The sequence below is a fragment of the Cetorhinus maximus genome, chromosome 15 (genome assembly GCF_964194155.1).
Source record: "Cetorhinus maximus chromosome 15, sCetMax3.hap1.1, whole genome shotgun sequence".
Lineage (NCBI taxonomy): Eukaryota > Metazoa > Chordata > Chondrichthyes > Lamniformes > Cetorhinidae > Cetorhinus > Cetorhinus maximus.
Window position 1 is genome coordinate 24631304 of NC_135893.1, and position 19061 is coordinate 24650364.

Sequence of the window (19061 nt, forward strand, 5' to 3'; positions counted from 1 at the left end):
CAAGTTCAGAAGGAGACAGGTTACAGTGGGTGAGAGGACCAGAGAAATTTAGATGGCCAATGTCACGCCAACAGTTCTCAATGAAAAATATTTTTATTTTTACTTTTATTTATTTTCACTTTTATTAATTTATTCATTGCTTTATCTCCACCTTTTATCTTATTTTCGATCTTTTTTCCCCACCACCCCACCCCCACAAGAACCATCTGTTACTTGTTCATGTTGTTCTTTTCAGAGTGCTTACCCTTGTCCTCCTATTCTGCTTTCTTACCTTAATGCCACTATCAACATCTCCTTTAGCCCTTACCACCACCATTAACACCCCCTTTGTCCTTTTGTTCATGACATCTTTGTCAATCTTTCCTTTCCCTCCACCTATTGCTGGCCTTCTATCCAGCTTCACCTGCTCCACCTCCCATAAACAGTATAAATTTCATCACATTTTCACTTCTCTTTAGCTCTGAAGAAGAGTCATACAGGCTCTGTTCTTCCTCATGGTCCTGCTAATCTTTCCACATCAAGTATGAAAGTTGCAATTTTGTTTATTCGTTCACAGGTTGTGGGCTTCTCTGGCTAGGCCAGCATTTATTACCCATCCCTAATTGCCCTTGAGCTACCTTCTTGAACCGCTGCAGTCCATGTGGTGTAGGTACACCCACAGTGCTGTTAGGAAGGGAGTTCCAGGATTGTGACCCAGCCATAGTGAAGGAACGGTGATATGTTTCCAAGTCAGGATGGTGAGTGACTTGGAGGGGAACTTCCAGGTGGTGGTGTTCCCATCTACCTGCTGCCCTTGTCCTTCTAGGTAATAGTGGTTGTGGGTTTGGATGGTGCTGTCTAAGGAGGCTTGGTGAGTTCCTGCAGTGCATCTTGTAGATGGTACACACTGCTGCCACCGTGTGTCAGCGGTGGAGGGAATGAATGTTTGTGGATGTGGTGCCAATCAAGCGGGCTGCTTTGTCCTGGATGGTGTCAAGCTTCTTGAGTGTTGTTGGAGCCGCACTCATCCAGGCAAGCGGAGCGTATTCCATTACACTCCTGACTTGTGCCTTGTAGATGGTAGACAGGTTTTGGGGAGTCAGGAGGTGCATTACTCATGGCAGGATTCCTAGTCGCTGACCTGCTCTTGTAGCCACAGTATTTATATGGTTAGTTCAGTTCAGTTTCTGGTCAATGGTAACTCCCAGGATGTTGATGGTGGGGGATTCAGCGATGGTAATGCCATTGAATGTCAAGGGGTGAAGGTCAGATTCTCTCTTGTTGGAGATGGTCATTGCCTGATACTTGTGTGGCATGAATGTTATTTGCCATTTGTCAGCTCAAGCCTGGATATCAGCCAGGTCTTGCTGCATTTACACATGGACTAATTGAATCTCCTCCTACCACCCTACAGGGGAAAAAGATCACCCAGCCGGGGCCCCTCCTCTCTCTAGTGACCCCTGCATTCCCCCTTCATATTTGAAGAGCTCCCAGTGCTAATTGCACATGTAGGATAGCCACTTGAGGTACCAGAGGGTAACTAGTGCCTGTAGAGCCTGAACCCCACTGAGAATCAGCACCTTTGGCTGAGTGGTGAGGGGGGAGAAAACTCTCCAGTTTAATGTCACATCAACAGGCCAATTGGAGATGCCATTCAGAACCAGTTGTGAGGCTGGAGGTCAATCCTGATCCCAGCTCCCCTCAACATCCCCAACCAATGATACTAATGGGACGCCCCTCAAACATTGGGAGATGCTCATTAAAGTTTATTGGCAGATAACTTGTTAGATACAAGGGGATGGGTTTTATTTTGTTTGTTTTATAGAGATGAAACATCCCCTCATTTTTCCTACTGAACAGCAGCAGGATCTTTAGCTGCCTGTGTTGGCTGCGGCCGTGTGCTTTTGCACATGTACATGCAGAAGATTCTCGACTTTGCTGTTGTGGAGTTGTTAACACCGTTCCTAAACATTTATATTCCTCTTAACATCTGTCACAACATGGCTGATATTATCCTTCCATTGTAAATGACCCTAAAGGTCTTGTCCCTAAAGGCTGAGCTCAGGCCTCAGGATTCACAATAAAAACCAAATTGTTACCAAGTAATTCGGATTAACTTTAATATTCATTTGGGGTACTGAGACCGAGAAAGAACTGGGCTAATAGCAACAGGGATACAGTCAGTAACACAGGTTGCTGGCACTGAGCCTGATAGTGTGAGGGAGCTGGATTAATATGAATTGAGATAACAAAGAAAATGCTGAAATTATCCCATTGATTGAAGGTACTTGAATATTCAGCTCCTTGACAGTTTTGGGCTCATTAATTCCTCATAGCCAATGCCTTGGGTTACTGTTTGTAGTTCAGTCCATAATTAATGGGCACAGTAACTCCTCCAATTTACCTCAAAGATGTATGACTGCTAAACATATAGTTTTTGGCATAAATGAAATGCTGATTAAGGCAAGGGGAATTGAACCTTACATCTCAGGCCCCTAGTGTCCACATCAAGGCCTCCAAGGGTATGTATAGCACAGCGGGATGGAAAGTATAACTTCCTCTATATTGCTCCCAAAAACGTTCCTCAGTTTTGACCTCGGTTACTGGATAAAGTTTACCCTCAAACTAATTTTACATGGGATTCCCCAGAAAACTTCAAGGAGAGGAGAGTTCGATTCTTTCAGTCAAAACTTCCTTTCAACCTGGATTCTGGGGAACATTTTAAGATGAAACTTAAACTTCGTAAAAATTTTCATTTTGGTGATAGATGCAAAAGACTACATATGAACATCAAAGCCTTTTCTGGGCTTTCTGTAAATCTAGTTCAAGGTGTCTGCTTACCAGAGAGTTCTGGAGGTTGACAAGCTGCGTGGTGGTGTCGCACAACTCCTGGTCCTGCTTTCTTAGCTCTCTCTTCAGAGTTTCAATCTCATAATCTTTCTTCTTCAGATTCTCCTGCATCACCTTCTTCCGAGCCTCGGTCTGGAGCCAGAACACAAACAAAGCCTGAAGGAGGACAGAAGTGAGCGCCCTACCCGCCAAGCAGATGCAGTGTGCTACTGAGCCATTCTGGCTAGGAAGGGCGCTGCGTTAGTTACCTTCGTCGGGGAAGCAGCTCCAAACTACAACTGGCCCCTGAGCCCTTTGTCTAGGGAAGGTAATAAAGCAGCACCTGCATAGTCTAGGTCACAATCCAGGGAGCCCTGCTTGGAAAATGTACATGCTTCTCTATGTGTACAGGTATGCATGGAGTGATACTGGGTGAGGATGAGATCAGGTTCACTCACTATAACCTCAACAATCAAGGAGCCTTCTGTTGCTCATTGTCTAACCACACACTCATAGAAATAGCCATTCAAGGCTGCTGCAAATGCACCTTACTTAGCCAAGTGTCACTCTCAACCACAGCAGACATTTTCCCATTGCCCACATCCTATTACCTGCCTAAGGCTGTCATTATTTGCGTTGGATTAAGGGCTGTTTTGTCCTATGGCTCAATATCCACTGGAAATTTGATTGAGACAGGCCAACCTCATTTTATATAGGACCAGGTTTCAAAGGTATTTAAACTACTGCATCACCCAGTCGTACTTTAATAAATGTTTGATCCAGTTGCTCCCTCTTTGTTGAATGTTGTGGGCCCTCTCTGCAGGAAGTGAAGGTTGTAGGTCTGTGCCTGTGCTTAGCCACACAGAGTTCCTGGTTCCAAACCTGCCACTGTGGCCAGCAGTCGGGAGGAGACCAAACACCTCCCTGTAGAATAAAGGGGACAAAGATGATAGACCCAACAGGCCCTAAGCTTCTCTGGAATTCCCTCCCTGAACCTCTCTGACTCTGTACTCCTCTCTCCTCCTTTAAGATGCTCCTTAAAACCTGCCCCTTTGACCAAGCTTTTGGTCACCTGCCCTAATACCTCCTTATGCCTCAGTGTCACATTTTGTCTGCTAACACTCCTGTGAAGCAGCTTTGGACAATTTACTCTATGAAAGGCGCTACTCAAATGTAAGTTGTTGATGTTTCGTTAAATAGTTCGCACTTAGCTGTCCCTTTCACTTCCTGGGTGAATGCTGGGAGAGGCTTGATGGAGAGGACAAAAAAAAGCAAAGGAATGGCAAGGGCTGTCTGTTCAAACAGCCCACAACAAAGCAGGCTTTAAATAGAGGAATAGAGGCAGGTTAATGAGTAAAGGGAAAAGGATCTGAAAATTCCCCTAGAACTTAATATACATGTACCATATTAACCAATATGAACCATTCAAGCTGCAAGGCTTTACAACAACAACAAAAAGTTGCATTTCCATAGTGTCTTTAACATAGCAAAACATCCCAAGGTATTTCACAGGAACATTATCAAACAAAATTTGACTCTGAGCCACATAAGAAGATATTAGGGCAGAAGGCCGAAAGCTTTGTCAAAGAGGTAGCCTTTAAGCAGCATCTTAAAGGAGGAGAGAGAGAGGGGGAGAGGGAAGGAGGCTTAGGGAGGGAATTACAGAGCTTAGGGCCTCTGCACCAATGGCGTAGAGATAAATTTCAGGGATGTGCAAGAGGCCAGAATTAGATGAGCACAGATATCTCAGAAGATTGTAGGACTGGAGGAAATTACAGAGATAGGGAGATATTCTTTGCACTGAGATCATTAAATGTAATGCAGGGCTTGGCCCTTTTACCTGTAAGTACACCCCACTGAGATGTTACACTTGACTTTCAAGGGTATTTCTTTTTATTCATGCTTGGATGTGAACATCCAAGATGCTACCGTGTCCCTTGAATAATTCTAATCTAACTCTCCCCAACTGGAAACTGAGTGATCAGATTAGCCTTCTGTTTTACACCCAGTCTGATTTTATCTTTTACTCACTGGTCTGTTCCCATTGTTTCTCTTGCTGGTGGGTTAGAGTAAAATGAACCCCTTAGCAAGAAGTACAGACATGACCGCAGCCTGACTGCCTTGGTCCAATGCCCTTACCTTGCCATGAATGTCCTCCTTCACACAGCAGTGAGATGGGGACTTTGTAGCTCTTCTTTCAAACTGTTCCAAGTGAAAAGTCTGTATCAAACAGAAGAAATAAGGTCAGTAGGGTAGAGTTTTCACTTTGGGCGCAATTGGTAATCAGGCCATAAATTGCGCTAGTTTTCCAAATTGAGTTTTTTTGTTTGAGCTTCTGCCGATTGGCCCGTCCGCCAACCGTAAAAGTGGATGGGCCACGTAAAATCGCTGACGATTAGCTCCTTAATGAGTTTAATTGCCCGCTTAATTGTCAGCGGGTGCACTTCTGGCTCATGTGAGCACCCGCTGACTGTAAGGTTGCACACGAGCGTGATGACGTTGGGATGCGTGCCCGACATCTTCTCACGCAATTTCACGCGATTCCAGGTCCAGCACGCGGCCGCACATTAAACGTAAAATTCTGGCCTTAGTTACATTGGCATACAGTGGTGACTTTACTATTTATGTATGTATTTTGTGTGTCATGTGTATTGGGTGTCTGTATTTTGTGTGTCTTATGTGTTCAGTGTGTGTGTTTTGTGTGTACATATTCAGCGTCTGTGTCTGTGTATGTTCAGCGTGTGAATTTTGTGTGTCTGATGTGTTCAATGTGTGTATTTTGTGTGTTCAGTGTGTGTATTTTTTGCATCTGATATGTTCAGTGTGTGTATTTTCTGTGTCTGATGTGTTCAGTGTGGTGTTTTCTGTCTTGTGCACGTTTAGTGTGCATGTTCAATGTGTGGATGTTTTGTGTCTGTATATTCAGTGTGTATGTCTGTGTTCAGTGTTTATGTGCTTTCGCATGTTTAGTGTGTGTTCAGTGTACAGATGTTTGTATGTGTAGGTGTATATTCAGTGTGTGTGTCTGCATGTGTTCAGTGTTTGTGTATGTGTTCTGTGTGTATTCAGTGCCAGTGTTATTTACAGGATCAGAACTCAGTCTAAATCTGCCCTCACTCACTATCTACACCAACATCTTCCAGTAAATGCCTTGGATAGGAATTGGGAGGAACACTGGCTGTGAACCACTGAGGCTAATTCTAGCCTCTCAGGCTCTCTGACCAGAATTTCAATAGGGATTGGGGATCGAAGCAGGACCAGTTACTTTTCTGCTCTGTATAGTTTAGTACCAATCCATCTGCTGTACTGAATGGCTAAATAATTTAGGGAAGAGGATTGACATTATGTGCCTGTGAACTAAATTTCTTGGAGATAAGATATCCTGAAATTTCTTTGTAATTTTGGTACGTTTGAGAGATAAACAGACTCCCAAGGTCACTGCCTGCAGTTACAAAGATCAGCTAGGAGCAAACAACTGGTCCTTTTGTACAATGAGACCTCAACTCCAGCTCCCACACTGTGTTGTGTGGTACTGAACCAAACAGACTAGCAAGTTGCTAGTTTCCATATCCAAGTAGGGAGTTAGTTCAGGTAGCACACTGATCAGGATTAATGAGGTGGAAAAAAAATCACCCAGAGATTCAAGTGCTGATCCAACATCCAGAGGCTCCTGCTGGAAAGTGATCGTATGTGGGGCGGATGGGGAGAGATGCCCAGCTGGGATGCCCCTATAGTTGAATAGCCTGCCGACAATCACAACCTTGTGTGAAGAAAGTCCACTTGGCCTTGAAACCACACCGCAGTAAAAGTCAGCGCCTTCAAGACTTGTCCAAAAAATGGGTGCTCCCAGCTCAGTGAAGTATGACAGGACAGTGAGAGTCACACTCTCTCACCAAGTGATGCGTGACAGTACAACAGTGTCTGCCAATGGCAAATTAGAGGTTTCTATTTTAGGCACAATTCTTGACCATGATTTTTAACACAGCAAAACTCCAAATAAGGGGATGGAGTGTGTTAACAAGGGATTTGATAATTACCAAAGCTCCTTCTAATGTTGCCTGCAGCTTATTTATTGCACTGTGCAGTACATTCTGATGGTTCCATGGTGTGCAAGTTAGGTGAAGCATCGGTGATAGCTACTTTGATAAAAGTGTCTCTGCATTTGTGCACGAATAATTGGATCTACAAGCCAAACTTTGTGTAGGAGAAAGAGGCAGTGCCTGACTGAGAATGAAAGAGAGAACTCATTGCTTTGACAGTGACGAGCCAGATCGTCTTGAATCTCTGGGTATTTCAGTCTTGCTGTTGCAGCTCTTGTTCATTTATGTTTTGAGTTTTTGGCAACCCCCTTTAAAACAAGCCAGCAAAAACAACCTCACCTCCCCAGCTGACAAAGAAAGTCTGATCTAAATTAATGCCCACTGTCTCTACTGAAGGGGCTGTAACTTGTTCAGGATCCAGTTGCATGGGAGCTCAACTCACCCAAACAATCATGTGTGAGCCTGAGCTCTGAGTGTCAACAGGCAGTTCTACTGTAAGGCAATCATAGCTGAATCTCATTCTGTCCTCAGTTTGCTTCCATCCACCTAGCGCCAATATTATAGAGGACAATATTATGGGATCCTGGGTTTTATAAATGGAGGCATGGAATTCATAAGTCATAAAGTTATTCTAAGCCTATACAAAACACTAGCTCAGTCTCAGCTGAAACTCAGCAATCAATTGTGGGCTCCACACTTTAAGGATGTGAAGGTCGTGAAGAGAGGGTACAGAAGAGATTTACTAGAACAATTCCAGGGATGAAGTTACGTGGATAAACTGAAGAAGCTGGGATTGTTCTCCTTAGAACAGAGAAGGCTAAGAGGAATTTGATTGAGGTGTTTAAAATCATGAAGGGATTAAATAAACAAGGAGAACTTGTTCCAATGGCTGATGGGTTGATAACCGGCTAGCACAGGTTTAAAGTGCTTGGCAAAAGAAGCAGAGAGGACATGAGGAAAAACTTATTTAAGCAGCAAGTGGTTAGGATTGGGAATTCACTGTCTGGTAGAGTGGTGGCAACAGATTCAATCACAACCTTCAAAGGGGGTTTGAATAAATGGGTGAAAGGGGAAAAAATTACAGGGAAGGCGCAGGTTGGGGGATTAACCGCTTTGGTCTGCAAAAGAGCTGGCGCAAACCTGATGGGCTGAATGGCTTCCTTCTGTGCTGTACTATTCTATGAATTGTAGTCTCTACTGATGTTCCGTTTGGGGTCAGGGGACAGTGTAGATCTGGGATGGAACATGGCTGGTTCAGACCTCACGAGGTGCTGCCACTCCTCAGAAGGCTTCGGGACATCTGAATAAGTCAGATGGTGTAATGTTATACACAAGGGGTTACAATATGGCTCAGTCTTTTCACACTGCTTCTCAAGAGGAAGATTGGAAAGCCATGAATCACCCTCACTAATCAGGCAGTTAAAAGAGCTTTCCCTTATCCCTCATGCACAATTTGGTATTTTAAAGACAAGTTCTGGGGGCTTCAATTCCCAGCATGCCGGTTCACACATCTGCACTAAATTCTGGCCTGTACTACTGTCAGCTTAACTTATCGACATCAATGCATCAATTATTTTGTTAAAATAATTCAGACGGGAACTTAATGCCAACTTGACAACCAGTGCGTTAAAGAACAGCACGAAGATCATGTCATAGTCCCATGTCTGAGATCAGAACAGTCAGTTCCAGCCGCTCACCTGAATCAGTGCAAGACATGTGAATGGCAGTCTTCAAAAATCTCTGGAAAAGCCCCAGGAGAAATGGATTAAATATACCATCAGATCGCCCACATGGAGGACCTCTGAGAATTTAACAGCAAATGAGGGGTATATTTATGCAACAGGCCTACGACTGCTAGGAATAGGCTGAGACTATGTCCAACTCATTTAACAATGCACCCTTACAGACAGCAGATGGAGGATTTTCAATTGAAAAGAAACCTCAGATTTGGATATCTGAAATAAAAGCAGGAAATGTTGGAATGTATACAACAGATCAGCCACCATTTGAGAAGGTATGAAGACATTCTGGATGCGTGGCCTCTTCTTCAGAGCTGATAGTGATGGCAGAATTCTGTTACAACAATATATTAACTTGTCTTTTCCCCTCTTTATAAAATTTCTTGTTGAGATAGAAGATCAGCTATGGTTGTATTGAATAGTGGAACAGGTTTGAAGGCCTTACATCTGTTTCTACTTCTTCTGTTCTTATTAATTCTGCTGCCCATATTCTAACTTGCACCAAAGCCTATTTACCGATCACCCCCTGTGCTCACTGACCTACACGTTGGCTCCCAGTGCAGCAATGCCTTCATTTAAAAGTTCTCAACTTTGTTTTCAAATCCCTCCATGGCCTTGCTCCTCCCTATCTCTGTAACCTCCTCCAGTCCCACAATCTTCCAAGATATCTGCACTCTCCAATTTTCACCTTAGGGATATCCCAAATTTTTACCACTCCACCATTAGCAGCCGTGTCTTCAGATGTCTAGGCCCTAAAACTCTGGAATTCCCTTCCCTCTCTCCCTCCTCCTTTAAGCTGTTCCTTAAACGCTTTCTCTTTGACCAAGCTTTTAGTCGCCTGTCCTAATATCTGTTTATGTGGTTCAATGTCAAAATGTTGTCTGATAATGAGATGTTTAAAAGCGCTATATAAATGTAAGTTGTCGTTGTTAGAGATACTGGGAACAAATTCTTTCTGCTGTTCTGCTGTGACTCCTGTGGTAACCCTAGTGGAGAGGCTATGGAGAAGGCTGGGGTGTGGTCAGGTCCCACCCCAAGAAGGGAAATCCCGATCGGCGTCGTCAGAGGGGCCAGGGCTATAGGACACTCTCTGCTCGGGGAGGCCCTGTCCACAGTGGATGCTGCAGGCTAATAATGTCCAACAACGCATCCCCAGAACTGCAGACATATCATGGGAGACTGGCCTCCTTCCAGCAAGGCCAACCTGTTCGTGTGCAGGTGCGGGCTCCAGTGGCTCAGTCATGGTGAATCCTTAGCAGGCTGCCAGTGAATCAGGAATTCACATTCTGAATAGCTGTGAATCATTGTGTGGGCAGCATTTACTCTAACTCTGCTTTGTTTCCTTAACTATTGATTTGAAAGTCTCCCAGGTTTATTATTAAGCTCAGAGTACATTCACTCAGCTAAAGTAAACAGGCCTTCAGTCCCCAGGGTCAAGAGGACTTTCAATTCAGCTGCAGTTACTTTAATGAGAGAGCTTTGCAATGGTCCTCCAGAGGCAAGGACTGTTGGTTTAATTTAATCTTTGTTTTTGATAAAATAAAAAGCGATCTTGGAAGAGGCAAAAAGAATGATCTGCACTTGTAAACAGACCTCAGGATGTCTTGTTTGATTGTGGGAGGCATGGGGAACTGTAGGTATTGCCACAGCACAATAAATCTGATTGGTCACAAAACTTGAGGACCTTTCGAATAAGCTATTCCTTCAAACCCAGGGTGGAATTTTCCAGACTCCCACCATAACGGGATTAATGGTGGGCGATGGGGGGGGGGGGGGGGCGGGGTGGACAATGCGGCGGGAGCTGAAAAATCGGTTTCTTGCCGGTGTAAAACGACAGTGGGATGCTCTGCTCCCACCCGCCAAGGCAGGTCACAATTCCCACCAGAGGTCGGCATGAACTGATTTGCATCCCACTAATGGAATGCAGATGAAGGCCCAACTGGAATCACACCCCCTCCCCCCCCACCCCCCAACCCACCGCCCCATCGTCTGCGCCACCAGTGGGAAACCACACCGGTCCAGAACACATCTGGACCAATGTGGTGTGTACATGTCGGCAATTACCTGAAGAAGGCCTGGGGCAGCTCGCGGAGATGAGGTGAAGATGGAGGCCTCCAGTGACCGGACCCTGGACATCACGTGCAGCAGTGGATGGGTGGACCATCAACCGCGTGGATCTTCTCTGTGTAGCAGCATCCAGGAGGTGGTTGTTCTTGGCGCAGCAATTCCTTCCAGAGTTCAGATCTTCAAGTAGCAACTCCTTCTAGAGTTCAGAACTTCAAGCACAACTTCTTCCAGGGTTCAGATCTTCAGGTAGCAACTCCTTCCAGAGTCCAGATCTTCATGTAGCAACTCCTTCCAGAGTTCAGATCTTCAACCAGCAACTCCTTCCAGGGTTCAGATCTTCAAGCACAACTTCTTCCAGGGTTCAGATCTACATGTAGCAACTCCTTCCAGGGTTCAGATCTTCAAGCACAACTTCTTCCAGGGTTCAGATCTTCATGTAGCAACTCCTTCCAGAGTTCAGATCTTCATGTAGCAACTCCTTCCAGAGTTCAGATCTTCATGTAGCAACTCCTTCCAGAGTTCAGATCTTCATGTAGCAACTCCTTCCAGAGTTCAGATCTTCATGTAGCAACTCCTTCCAGAGTTCAGAACTTCAAGCACAACTTCTTCCAGGGTTCAGATCTTCAAGCTGCAGGTGGAAGGAGGTACAAGTGGGTGGAGAGGGTCTGCGCTGGTGGGGGGGAATAGACAGGGAGGAGAGGAATGAGGAGGTGGGGCGGCTGTGGAGGCGGTTTGGGGTGGTAGGAGGAAGAGAGAGAGTCTGCAGGGGTCGTGTTGGAGTGCGGGCAGTGGGGAGGGTGTTGTGCAGGTATGAAGGGGCATTGGGGGTTGTGTAGGTGAGAAGAGGCATGGGGGGTTGTGGAGGTGTGGACGGGCATGGGGATGGAAGGGGTCAGTGGAGTCAATGGAGGATGCGGGGGGAGCATTCTGAGGGTACTGGTGATAGAAGGGGATGGTGATGGTTAAAGGGGGCAGTGGGAGCCAGTAGAGTGGGAGGGTGAGGGTGCAGTGATGTCGAGTGAAGGGGCCCTGAGGGCTGTTGGAGGGAATGTGGAAAGTGCTGTGCATTCGGGGGGTCAGCAGGATGAGGGGGGCATGTCTATCGTAACTGGGGTGGGTTGCTTGGGAAGATAAGAAACTTCTATCTGTACGGGCGGAAGGTGATGGAGGAGGATTTAAGGGTGACTGTCAGGTGGTCAAAAGTGACTCCTGGGGGGGGTCAATGTTTAATAGGGGTTGGAGAGGGTGTGGGTGACGGTGGGAGGGGAAAAGGAATTAGATTTGACTTCAAATGTTATGAGAACCATGGCTGCTCGTAACTATGCAGAGCCTGGAGATGCTGCGTGGGAGTTGGGTCATCGGGTGGGCAGAGACCAGGTCATCTCAGCTGGACAACTGAAGGGGAACCCCAGCATGTAGTCCTCACAATGCTTGGGCATTGGGTCGGAAGAGAGTGTGAAGGGCAAAAGCTCAGCATGTGTAGGTGGTTTCTTGCACTTGGCTTACAGAGACCCTGGCAAATATCTTCACCTGCCTGCACACGCATGATTCTGAGGGACATGAGGTGTCCCTTGGAAGATGTTGTTGTGGTGAAGGGGGTGGGGGAGGACACCACAGGCTTAAAGACTATCGCAAATAAACCACATCAGGCATGATTCAGGTATTTAAGTATATTTACAAAAATGTGACATGTGTAACAATCATAGTGCATCCATGCAACCAACTGTGAATTCAGAACTTCTTAATTTTTCTTTCCCTCCCACTTGGTCTAGGTGTTCCCCCGATGTCCGCAGCAGGGGTGAGGCAGCCTGCTGACCAGCTGGCCCTCTTGCCTTGGATAGCCTTGGTGGCCGTCCACTGGAGACCCAGCTAACTTTGGCTGTCCTGCTGCGGGGCAGCTGCTCCCTCTGCGATCACAGAGGATGAAGCTGAAGGGGTCACAGGCAAAGGGATTCCAAAGGGCTGGACACCTTCAGAGCCCTGAGTGGAGGTCCCAGGGGTGTCCGACTACCACTCCTCCTGCCTTTGGGTGCCTGAAGGCCCCAGCCTGACTCCTTGAGGGGAAGAGGCACCTGAAGGGAGGTCGAGAAGCTTACCCATGGCTACAGCGATGGAGTGCCGGTCTGCACACATCTCCGGCAGAATATGCTGCACCAGGTTCTCCATGGAGTCTGCCGCCCTGCCCATGGAGGCCTCGATACGTGCACAGGTTGGCATCACTTCATCAGTCAGCAGCTGGAAGATCTCCTCCGCCTCCTGTGCCACCCTGTTGAGGGCCTCCAAAATCTCTGCCTGATTTCTCCATCGCTCGGAAGGCTGATTCCATAGGCCTGTCATCGGGTGCAAACCTTGCAGATGCCTCTTCCCCAGCACTCCTCCAAATTCTGGTGAGCTTGCTGATCCTGCCTCCTCCTGCTGTGGACACGTGTCCGTGCAGTGACCACCAGAACGTGAGACCCTTCCTAAACTAGAACTAGTACCCACCGAAAAGTGTGTCTCTGGGCTGTTGGAGGGTGCAGGTGGCTGCTGTGACGCCTCTACAGGTGCACCTTCTTCACCAGCGATGTCCTCGCTCCTCTCCGGGCTTGTGTGCGTGCTGGACAGGGCTTCCTCATTTTCAGGCCTTGCTCTCTTCCTGTAAGTGAGACAGGAGAGAGTGAGTGACTGCATGAGCTGCCTCCATCCTGGAGGCACACTTGACCCTGAGGTCTCTATGACATGGATCATTACTGGATGGAGGCCGCAAGCCAATCTCTCCACCTCCGATGGATCTGTTCCACTCCACCAGTCAGCTGGGCTTCCCACTCCTCGAGGTTGGTCAGTGTGGCCAACCCCCTCCTCTCTTGTCCCTTTCTCCTCTATTATGGCTTAACTTCTCTTGCGCAAAGAGAGAAGATGGGGCTGAGAGCAATTGGGTTTCATTATCTTTCCTGTAGTTCCAGTCTTTCAAATAACTCAGTAGATTGTGTGCCATGCGATTGATGCATTGCAGATTGTCCAGAAGGGTTCTGGGGCAGCACCCTCCAGAGCACTGAGCCCATGTAGATAGAAGGATAAGGCTCAGAAAGGCATGTCATTTGCAGTGCTTGCTGGTGCCCTCAACACCTGAGCCCCTTCACCACCACCCCCACCCGTCTCCTGCCAGACAGCATGTGAGGTCTCTGTGTGGAAGGGTGAGGGACCCACTGTGGCCTCTCCACTTGCAGAGTAGATGGACTGCAGTGGGCCTATTAGTCAACACCTTGTCAAGTTGCCACTGAGGCCCATGTCCCCTGTACCATTCATTGAGTAGGGTGTGGGCAGTTGAGGGTTCACTTACCCTAGCGGAGTGGATGAGGTCATTCATCCTTTCTCAGCGTTGCAGGGCAGTCCTCTGCTGGAGGCCCTGGGCAGGGACTGCCTTAGAGATTTGCTCCCATGCGGAGCTGGTCTCCCTGCTCGGCCTCCTCCTCCTCCCTCCTGCTGGATAGAGGATGTCCCTCCTGGCCGCCACTTGGTCAAGCAGGACGCCCAGGAAGGCAACGCTGAATTTGGGCGCTGGAACTCCCCGTCCTCTTCAGACCATCTCTTCAATCACTCTTGTATAGGCTGAAGTCCAGGCACCATTTAAATATGCCTCCCACATCTGATGCACCATCCAGCCTGCCCCACTGCGCAAAATGTAGGGAAACCCCCAACTGCATAATTAATGAGGCCGGGGTTGTGTGATACTGTGTGGCCTCCATGGCGGGAAACACTCCCTGTCCCCGCCCCCGCCATGGGACTTAGTCCCGGAAGGGAAAATTCCACCCTCAGTCTCTCTGATTATCAACAATGATGCTGGTTGCTGCAATGCTGACTGGAACAGAAGTTCCTGGTTTAATTCCCTGGCCTGTGTTGAGTTAACTGATGTCAGCAAGTGTGGGGAGGAGCTTCAATTGAGTTGCACCCTTGGGCTAAGGAGAAAATGTCCTTACAGGATTAAATTTGGCTGTTCTGCCTCCCTTGGTTGAAAAGTCCATCAACACTGACAGTCTAGACTCACAGACAGGGCTGGATTTTCCCTCTGGGGTTTGGGTGGTGGGGGAAGGGGGGAAGAAAACAGAAGTCAGGATTTTTTCTGAGTCCCAGTGCACTGGCTGGGAGGGTTGGGGGGGTCGGTGGGAAACAGTCACTGGGATTTTCACAGAGGCACCCCTGTAATTGGCATGGAGACAGATCCCCTGCCTAATTAAGGGCGCTTGGGCCAGAGGCCTTCCAGCTTGAGAGGAACAGTAGGCTGTGATGGAGGATAAGTAAGAGAGAGGGTGCTTCAACAGGGAGGCACCCTCTCAACAACTTTCCTGAAGCTTTGTAAAAAAACAGTTCCTGCATCCAGTCCACCACTGTCAGGGGTCGAGGCGGGGATGGGGGTGGGGTGGGAGGGATTCCCTTCCACACCCAGACAACAGGGACGGCCTGTAGGCCTGCCTGGAGCACAACCTTCCCCCCAGCCCCATTCCTGCTGCTGGATGCCCCCCTTACAGGCTGTTAAACTTCTCCTGCCACTTCAGAAAACAGAATTAACAAGGTCTTACCGAGCCTAATCAGCTACCCGCCGTGTGGGAGCAGGGGGCCTTGCCAGCCCCGAACACACTTTGGCAAAAATGGCACATGGCAATGAGGTGGGGAAATCAGCGCCAGTATTTTAGAGCCCCATCTGACTCCATCCCCACCTCCGGGTTGCCACTTAAGCGAAGTAAGACTTGAATTCATGCAGTGTCTTTCGCAACCTCAGGATGTCCCAAAGCACTTTACAGACAATGAAGTACTTTTGAAGCGTGGTTAGTGTTGTAATGTGGGAGGAAAGGCAACATCTGTGGAATCGTACCCCAGGGAAGTGTCAGCGCCTTCAGGATATGGGGGGAGAAAATCGGAAATAAGGTTCTCCATGCTCTCGGGATGTGGGGTCACAATCTAGGCTCATGGCAGGTGCTCATTTCATTCCTAGCGACTGGGAAGTTGAAGATTAGACTCAAGAGGAAAGCCAATTTGTGGAGCATGATGGTGAGAATAGATGAGAGAAATCAGAATTCTGGTGGAGGTTCTACCCTGAGACGTCATCCTGCCTTTTCTGGTTCAAATGTTGACTGTCCTACTGTTCACTTGCCGCATTTTCCGCTTTTAACACAGAGGAAAATCTCTTTCTGAGAAGCAGGCAATGTGTTGAAAGCCCTACATTGGGCCAATCACACGTTGCTGAGGTTGCTCCGTGGCTGGGGGCCATTTTAAGGCCTCTTACCTTGTGCTGCTTAATGGCTTTGTTCAGTCTCTTCTCCTGGTCAAGGCGCGACTGCATTCGCTCCATGGACTCTCGGATCAGGTTGTTCTCCTCAGTCTGTCTCAGCAGCTGCTCCTGTAAGCTCTGCACATTGGCCTGTTGTTTGTTCAGAGTGACCTGTGACCATCTGCTGACACCAAAGTGACAGGGGAGAAATTAAAGGGATCTGAAGCTTTCACTGTTCAAAGCAGGAACTGCTGCTCTTTGGGGAAGCTTTCCTTTTTTTACCAACTGGGAAAAACTGGTGTAGGAATAAGAGCCCCTCCTGCACCCAATACATATAGAGGGAATGACCAAGGTTGAGAAGGGGAGAGAACGGAGTATCGGGTAAATTAGGAAGATGACGCAAGGTGACACCCAGCTTGGGTTCTAAAGCCCATGCCTGCCGCAGGGAGGGAAGGATGGCGCTAGGACAGAATTTCACAATTTCTAAAGGAATATTTAAATTAGGCGGTGGTACGTTGAGGCTTGATTTCAGCCATGGTTGAGATCATCCAACTCTGCACAGCCTGCAGGGTTGATCCTGGGCCTTCCTTATTAGCATGGCTTTGGCACAATGTTCAGTTCCATTCGCGACTCCCCAGATACTGAAAGCAGTCCGAGCCCACAAGCAGCAAGACCTGGACAACATTCAGACTTGGGCTGATAAGTCACAAGTAACATCCGTTGCACATAAGTACCAGGCAATGACCATCTCCAACAAGAGAGAATCTGACCATCTCCCTAGACCTTCACTGTCATTATCATTGCTGAATCCCCCACTATCAACATTCTGGGAGTCACCAATGATCAGAAACTGAACTGGACTAGCTATATAATTACCGTGGCTACAAGAGCAGGTCAGAGGCTAGGAGTCCTGTGGTGAGTAACTCACCTCCAGTTGCCCCGAAGCTTGTGCAACATCTACAAGGCACCAGTCAGGAGTGTGATGGAGTATTCTCCACTTGCCTGGATGAGTGCTGTGGGGAAAACTTTTCAGGTGATACAGGGCTGTGTCCTAACCACCACTTAGTTTGATATTTTCCTGTGATCCAGTTAGACCCAGGGTAAACCCAGAAATGCTGGGAAAGTGGAGGTTCTGCTGGATTTAATGTGGGGATGGGGTGTGAGCAGTCTGTGTGATCATGGGGTAGGGAGAAGATTGAAGAATGTTTGTCTCGTAATCATGGGAAAGGAGGCAGGTTAACTCTGAGGGGTCGGGGGAAGCATTCCTGCTCCACTTGACCCACAAGCAGTGTTGGAAAAGCACTTGCTTGCTGGATCTGGCAAATGACCTCCATAGGGTTCCAAATGGCCTATTGACAAAATCCCACATGATATGCTATTAGTTAAACTGAAAGTTGCAGAAGCTCAGGGTAAACCCTAGGAATGAATAAGAAACTCGTTGAGGATAGAAAACAATAATTGCTTGCTGAATGTATTTTGTTGTGGGGGTCGGGCGGGGGAGGAACCAATGAATGGGTGCCCCAGGACTTGGTGTTGTGACCAACTCTGTTCTTTATTTACATAAAAGACTCTGAAATTCAAAGCAATTGAGTTAGATTTTTTGATGATACCAAATTGGGAAGGGCAAAAGAAACGGAGGAATGTCAGAGAAACTCAGATTATAACAACACCAACTTGCATTTATATAGTGCCTCTAACTCAATAGCTTCTTGCGCACTTCAAAGCAGCATTATCAGACAAAATTTGGCACCAAATCACTTAAGGACATATTAGGGCAGATGACCAAAAGCTTGTTCAAAGAGTTAGGTTTTAAGGAGTGTCTTAACGAAGGAGAGAGTGGAAGAAAGGTATAGGGAGGGTGTGCCAGATCTTAGGGCCTCATTGGCTAATGGAAAGGCTAGCAAGGATGGAGCAATTAAAATCGTGGATTTCCAAGTGGCCAGAATTGGAGGAACGCAGAGACCTTGGAGGGTTTGTGGGGCTGGAGGAGATTACAGAGGTCAGATGGGGAGAGGCCATGGAGCGATTTGAAAGCAGGCATGAGAATTTTAAAATCGAGGCTTCAGGGAACCAATGTACATCGGCGAGCACGGGAATGATGACTTTTAAAAGATTATAGAGGGTTATGGATAAGGTAAGTATATGGGAAGGTCAATAGCAGATGAAAAAAGTGCAAGGTACTGCACATAGGAAGGAAAAACAAGCATTACAGAAGAAAGTTAAAGTTGAAAGGGACAAAGGAGTCCCAGTAGATTTGACTCTAGCACAGTGATCAACAAAGACAATAGAATGCGGAACTACATAGCCCAAAGAGTTGAATACAAGTGTGAAGAGGTGGTGGTGAAACTGTGCTGTGCTTTGGTCAGATCCCTCCTTTAGCAATGCATCCAGTTTGGTTGCCAAGCCACAGGCAGCCATTCAAACGTTGGAAACGGTACAAAAAAGAAAGTATCCTCCTGGATTCTTCCACCCACCTGAGCTGCTGCAGGTCTTTCTCGTATCCACCCAGCAATTCATCTTTCCTCTCCAGCTGACTCTTCAGCTGAGTGACTCGGCTGTTCAGCAGCTCCATGTTCTTTTGCCGTGCTTTCCCCAGCTTCTCCCTCTCATCCGGCGGTACGTGCTTCAATGAGAGTGACCCCGAAAGCTCCTTCATGTCGAGCAGGTTGGAAAGAGCCTTCACCAGGTTCAGATACTACCCGGCGGTTAAGAGAAAGGTGAGAAATGGTTAAACTGGAGTTTTGGGTGCCCTGGTACACAAATCACTAAAACTAGCACACAGGTTCGAGAAGGCTAATCGACCATTGCCGTTGATCTCAGGAGTTTGGAAAACAAAGGGGAGGGAGCGGTGCTTCTATTGTACACGCCTTGGTCAGAGGGATAAATAGGTCTTGCGGGAGGTACAGCGTGGATTCACCAGAATGGGCTAAAGGGTTCGATTATGAGGATAGGTTCAATAAGCCTCATTTATATTCCCAGGCATTTCAAAGCTTAATGGGGTCAAAAATGATGAAGGGATTCAACAGGCTAAATACAGAGAAGTTATTTCCTCCGGTGGGGAATCTGGGACAAGAGAGAACAATCTTAAAAATAGAACTAGGCTATTCAGGGGTGAAATCAGGGAGCATGTTTTCACACAAAGGTCTCCTCCAATTGTTGAAA

The 19061-nt window shown here is 47.3% G+C and overlaps 1 protein-coding gene across 1 annotated transcript in view; it reads right to left on the reverse strand.

The window, feature by feature from the left end:
- The window catches only part of fhad1 (forkhead-associated (FHA) phosphopeptide binding domain 1), a 125542-nt gene that overhangs the window by 15977 nt on the left and 90504 nt on the right, over positions 1 to 19061 (reverse strand). Inside the window, exons 27-30 of the mRNA XM_078559254.1 lie at positions 18374 to 18594; positions 15915 to 16080; positions 4948 to 5028; positions 2821 to 2961 (exon numbers count right to left, since the gene is read on the reverse strand). Coding sequence (XP_078415380.1) covers positions 2821 to 2961; positions 4948 to 5028; positions 15915 to 16080; positions 18374 to 18594 — 609 coding nt within the window. The remainder of the gene's footprint in view (positions 1 to 2820; positions 2962 to 4947; positions 5029 to 15914; positions 16081 to 18373; positions 18595 to 19061) is intronic.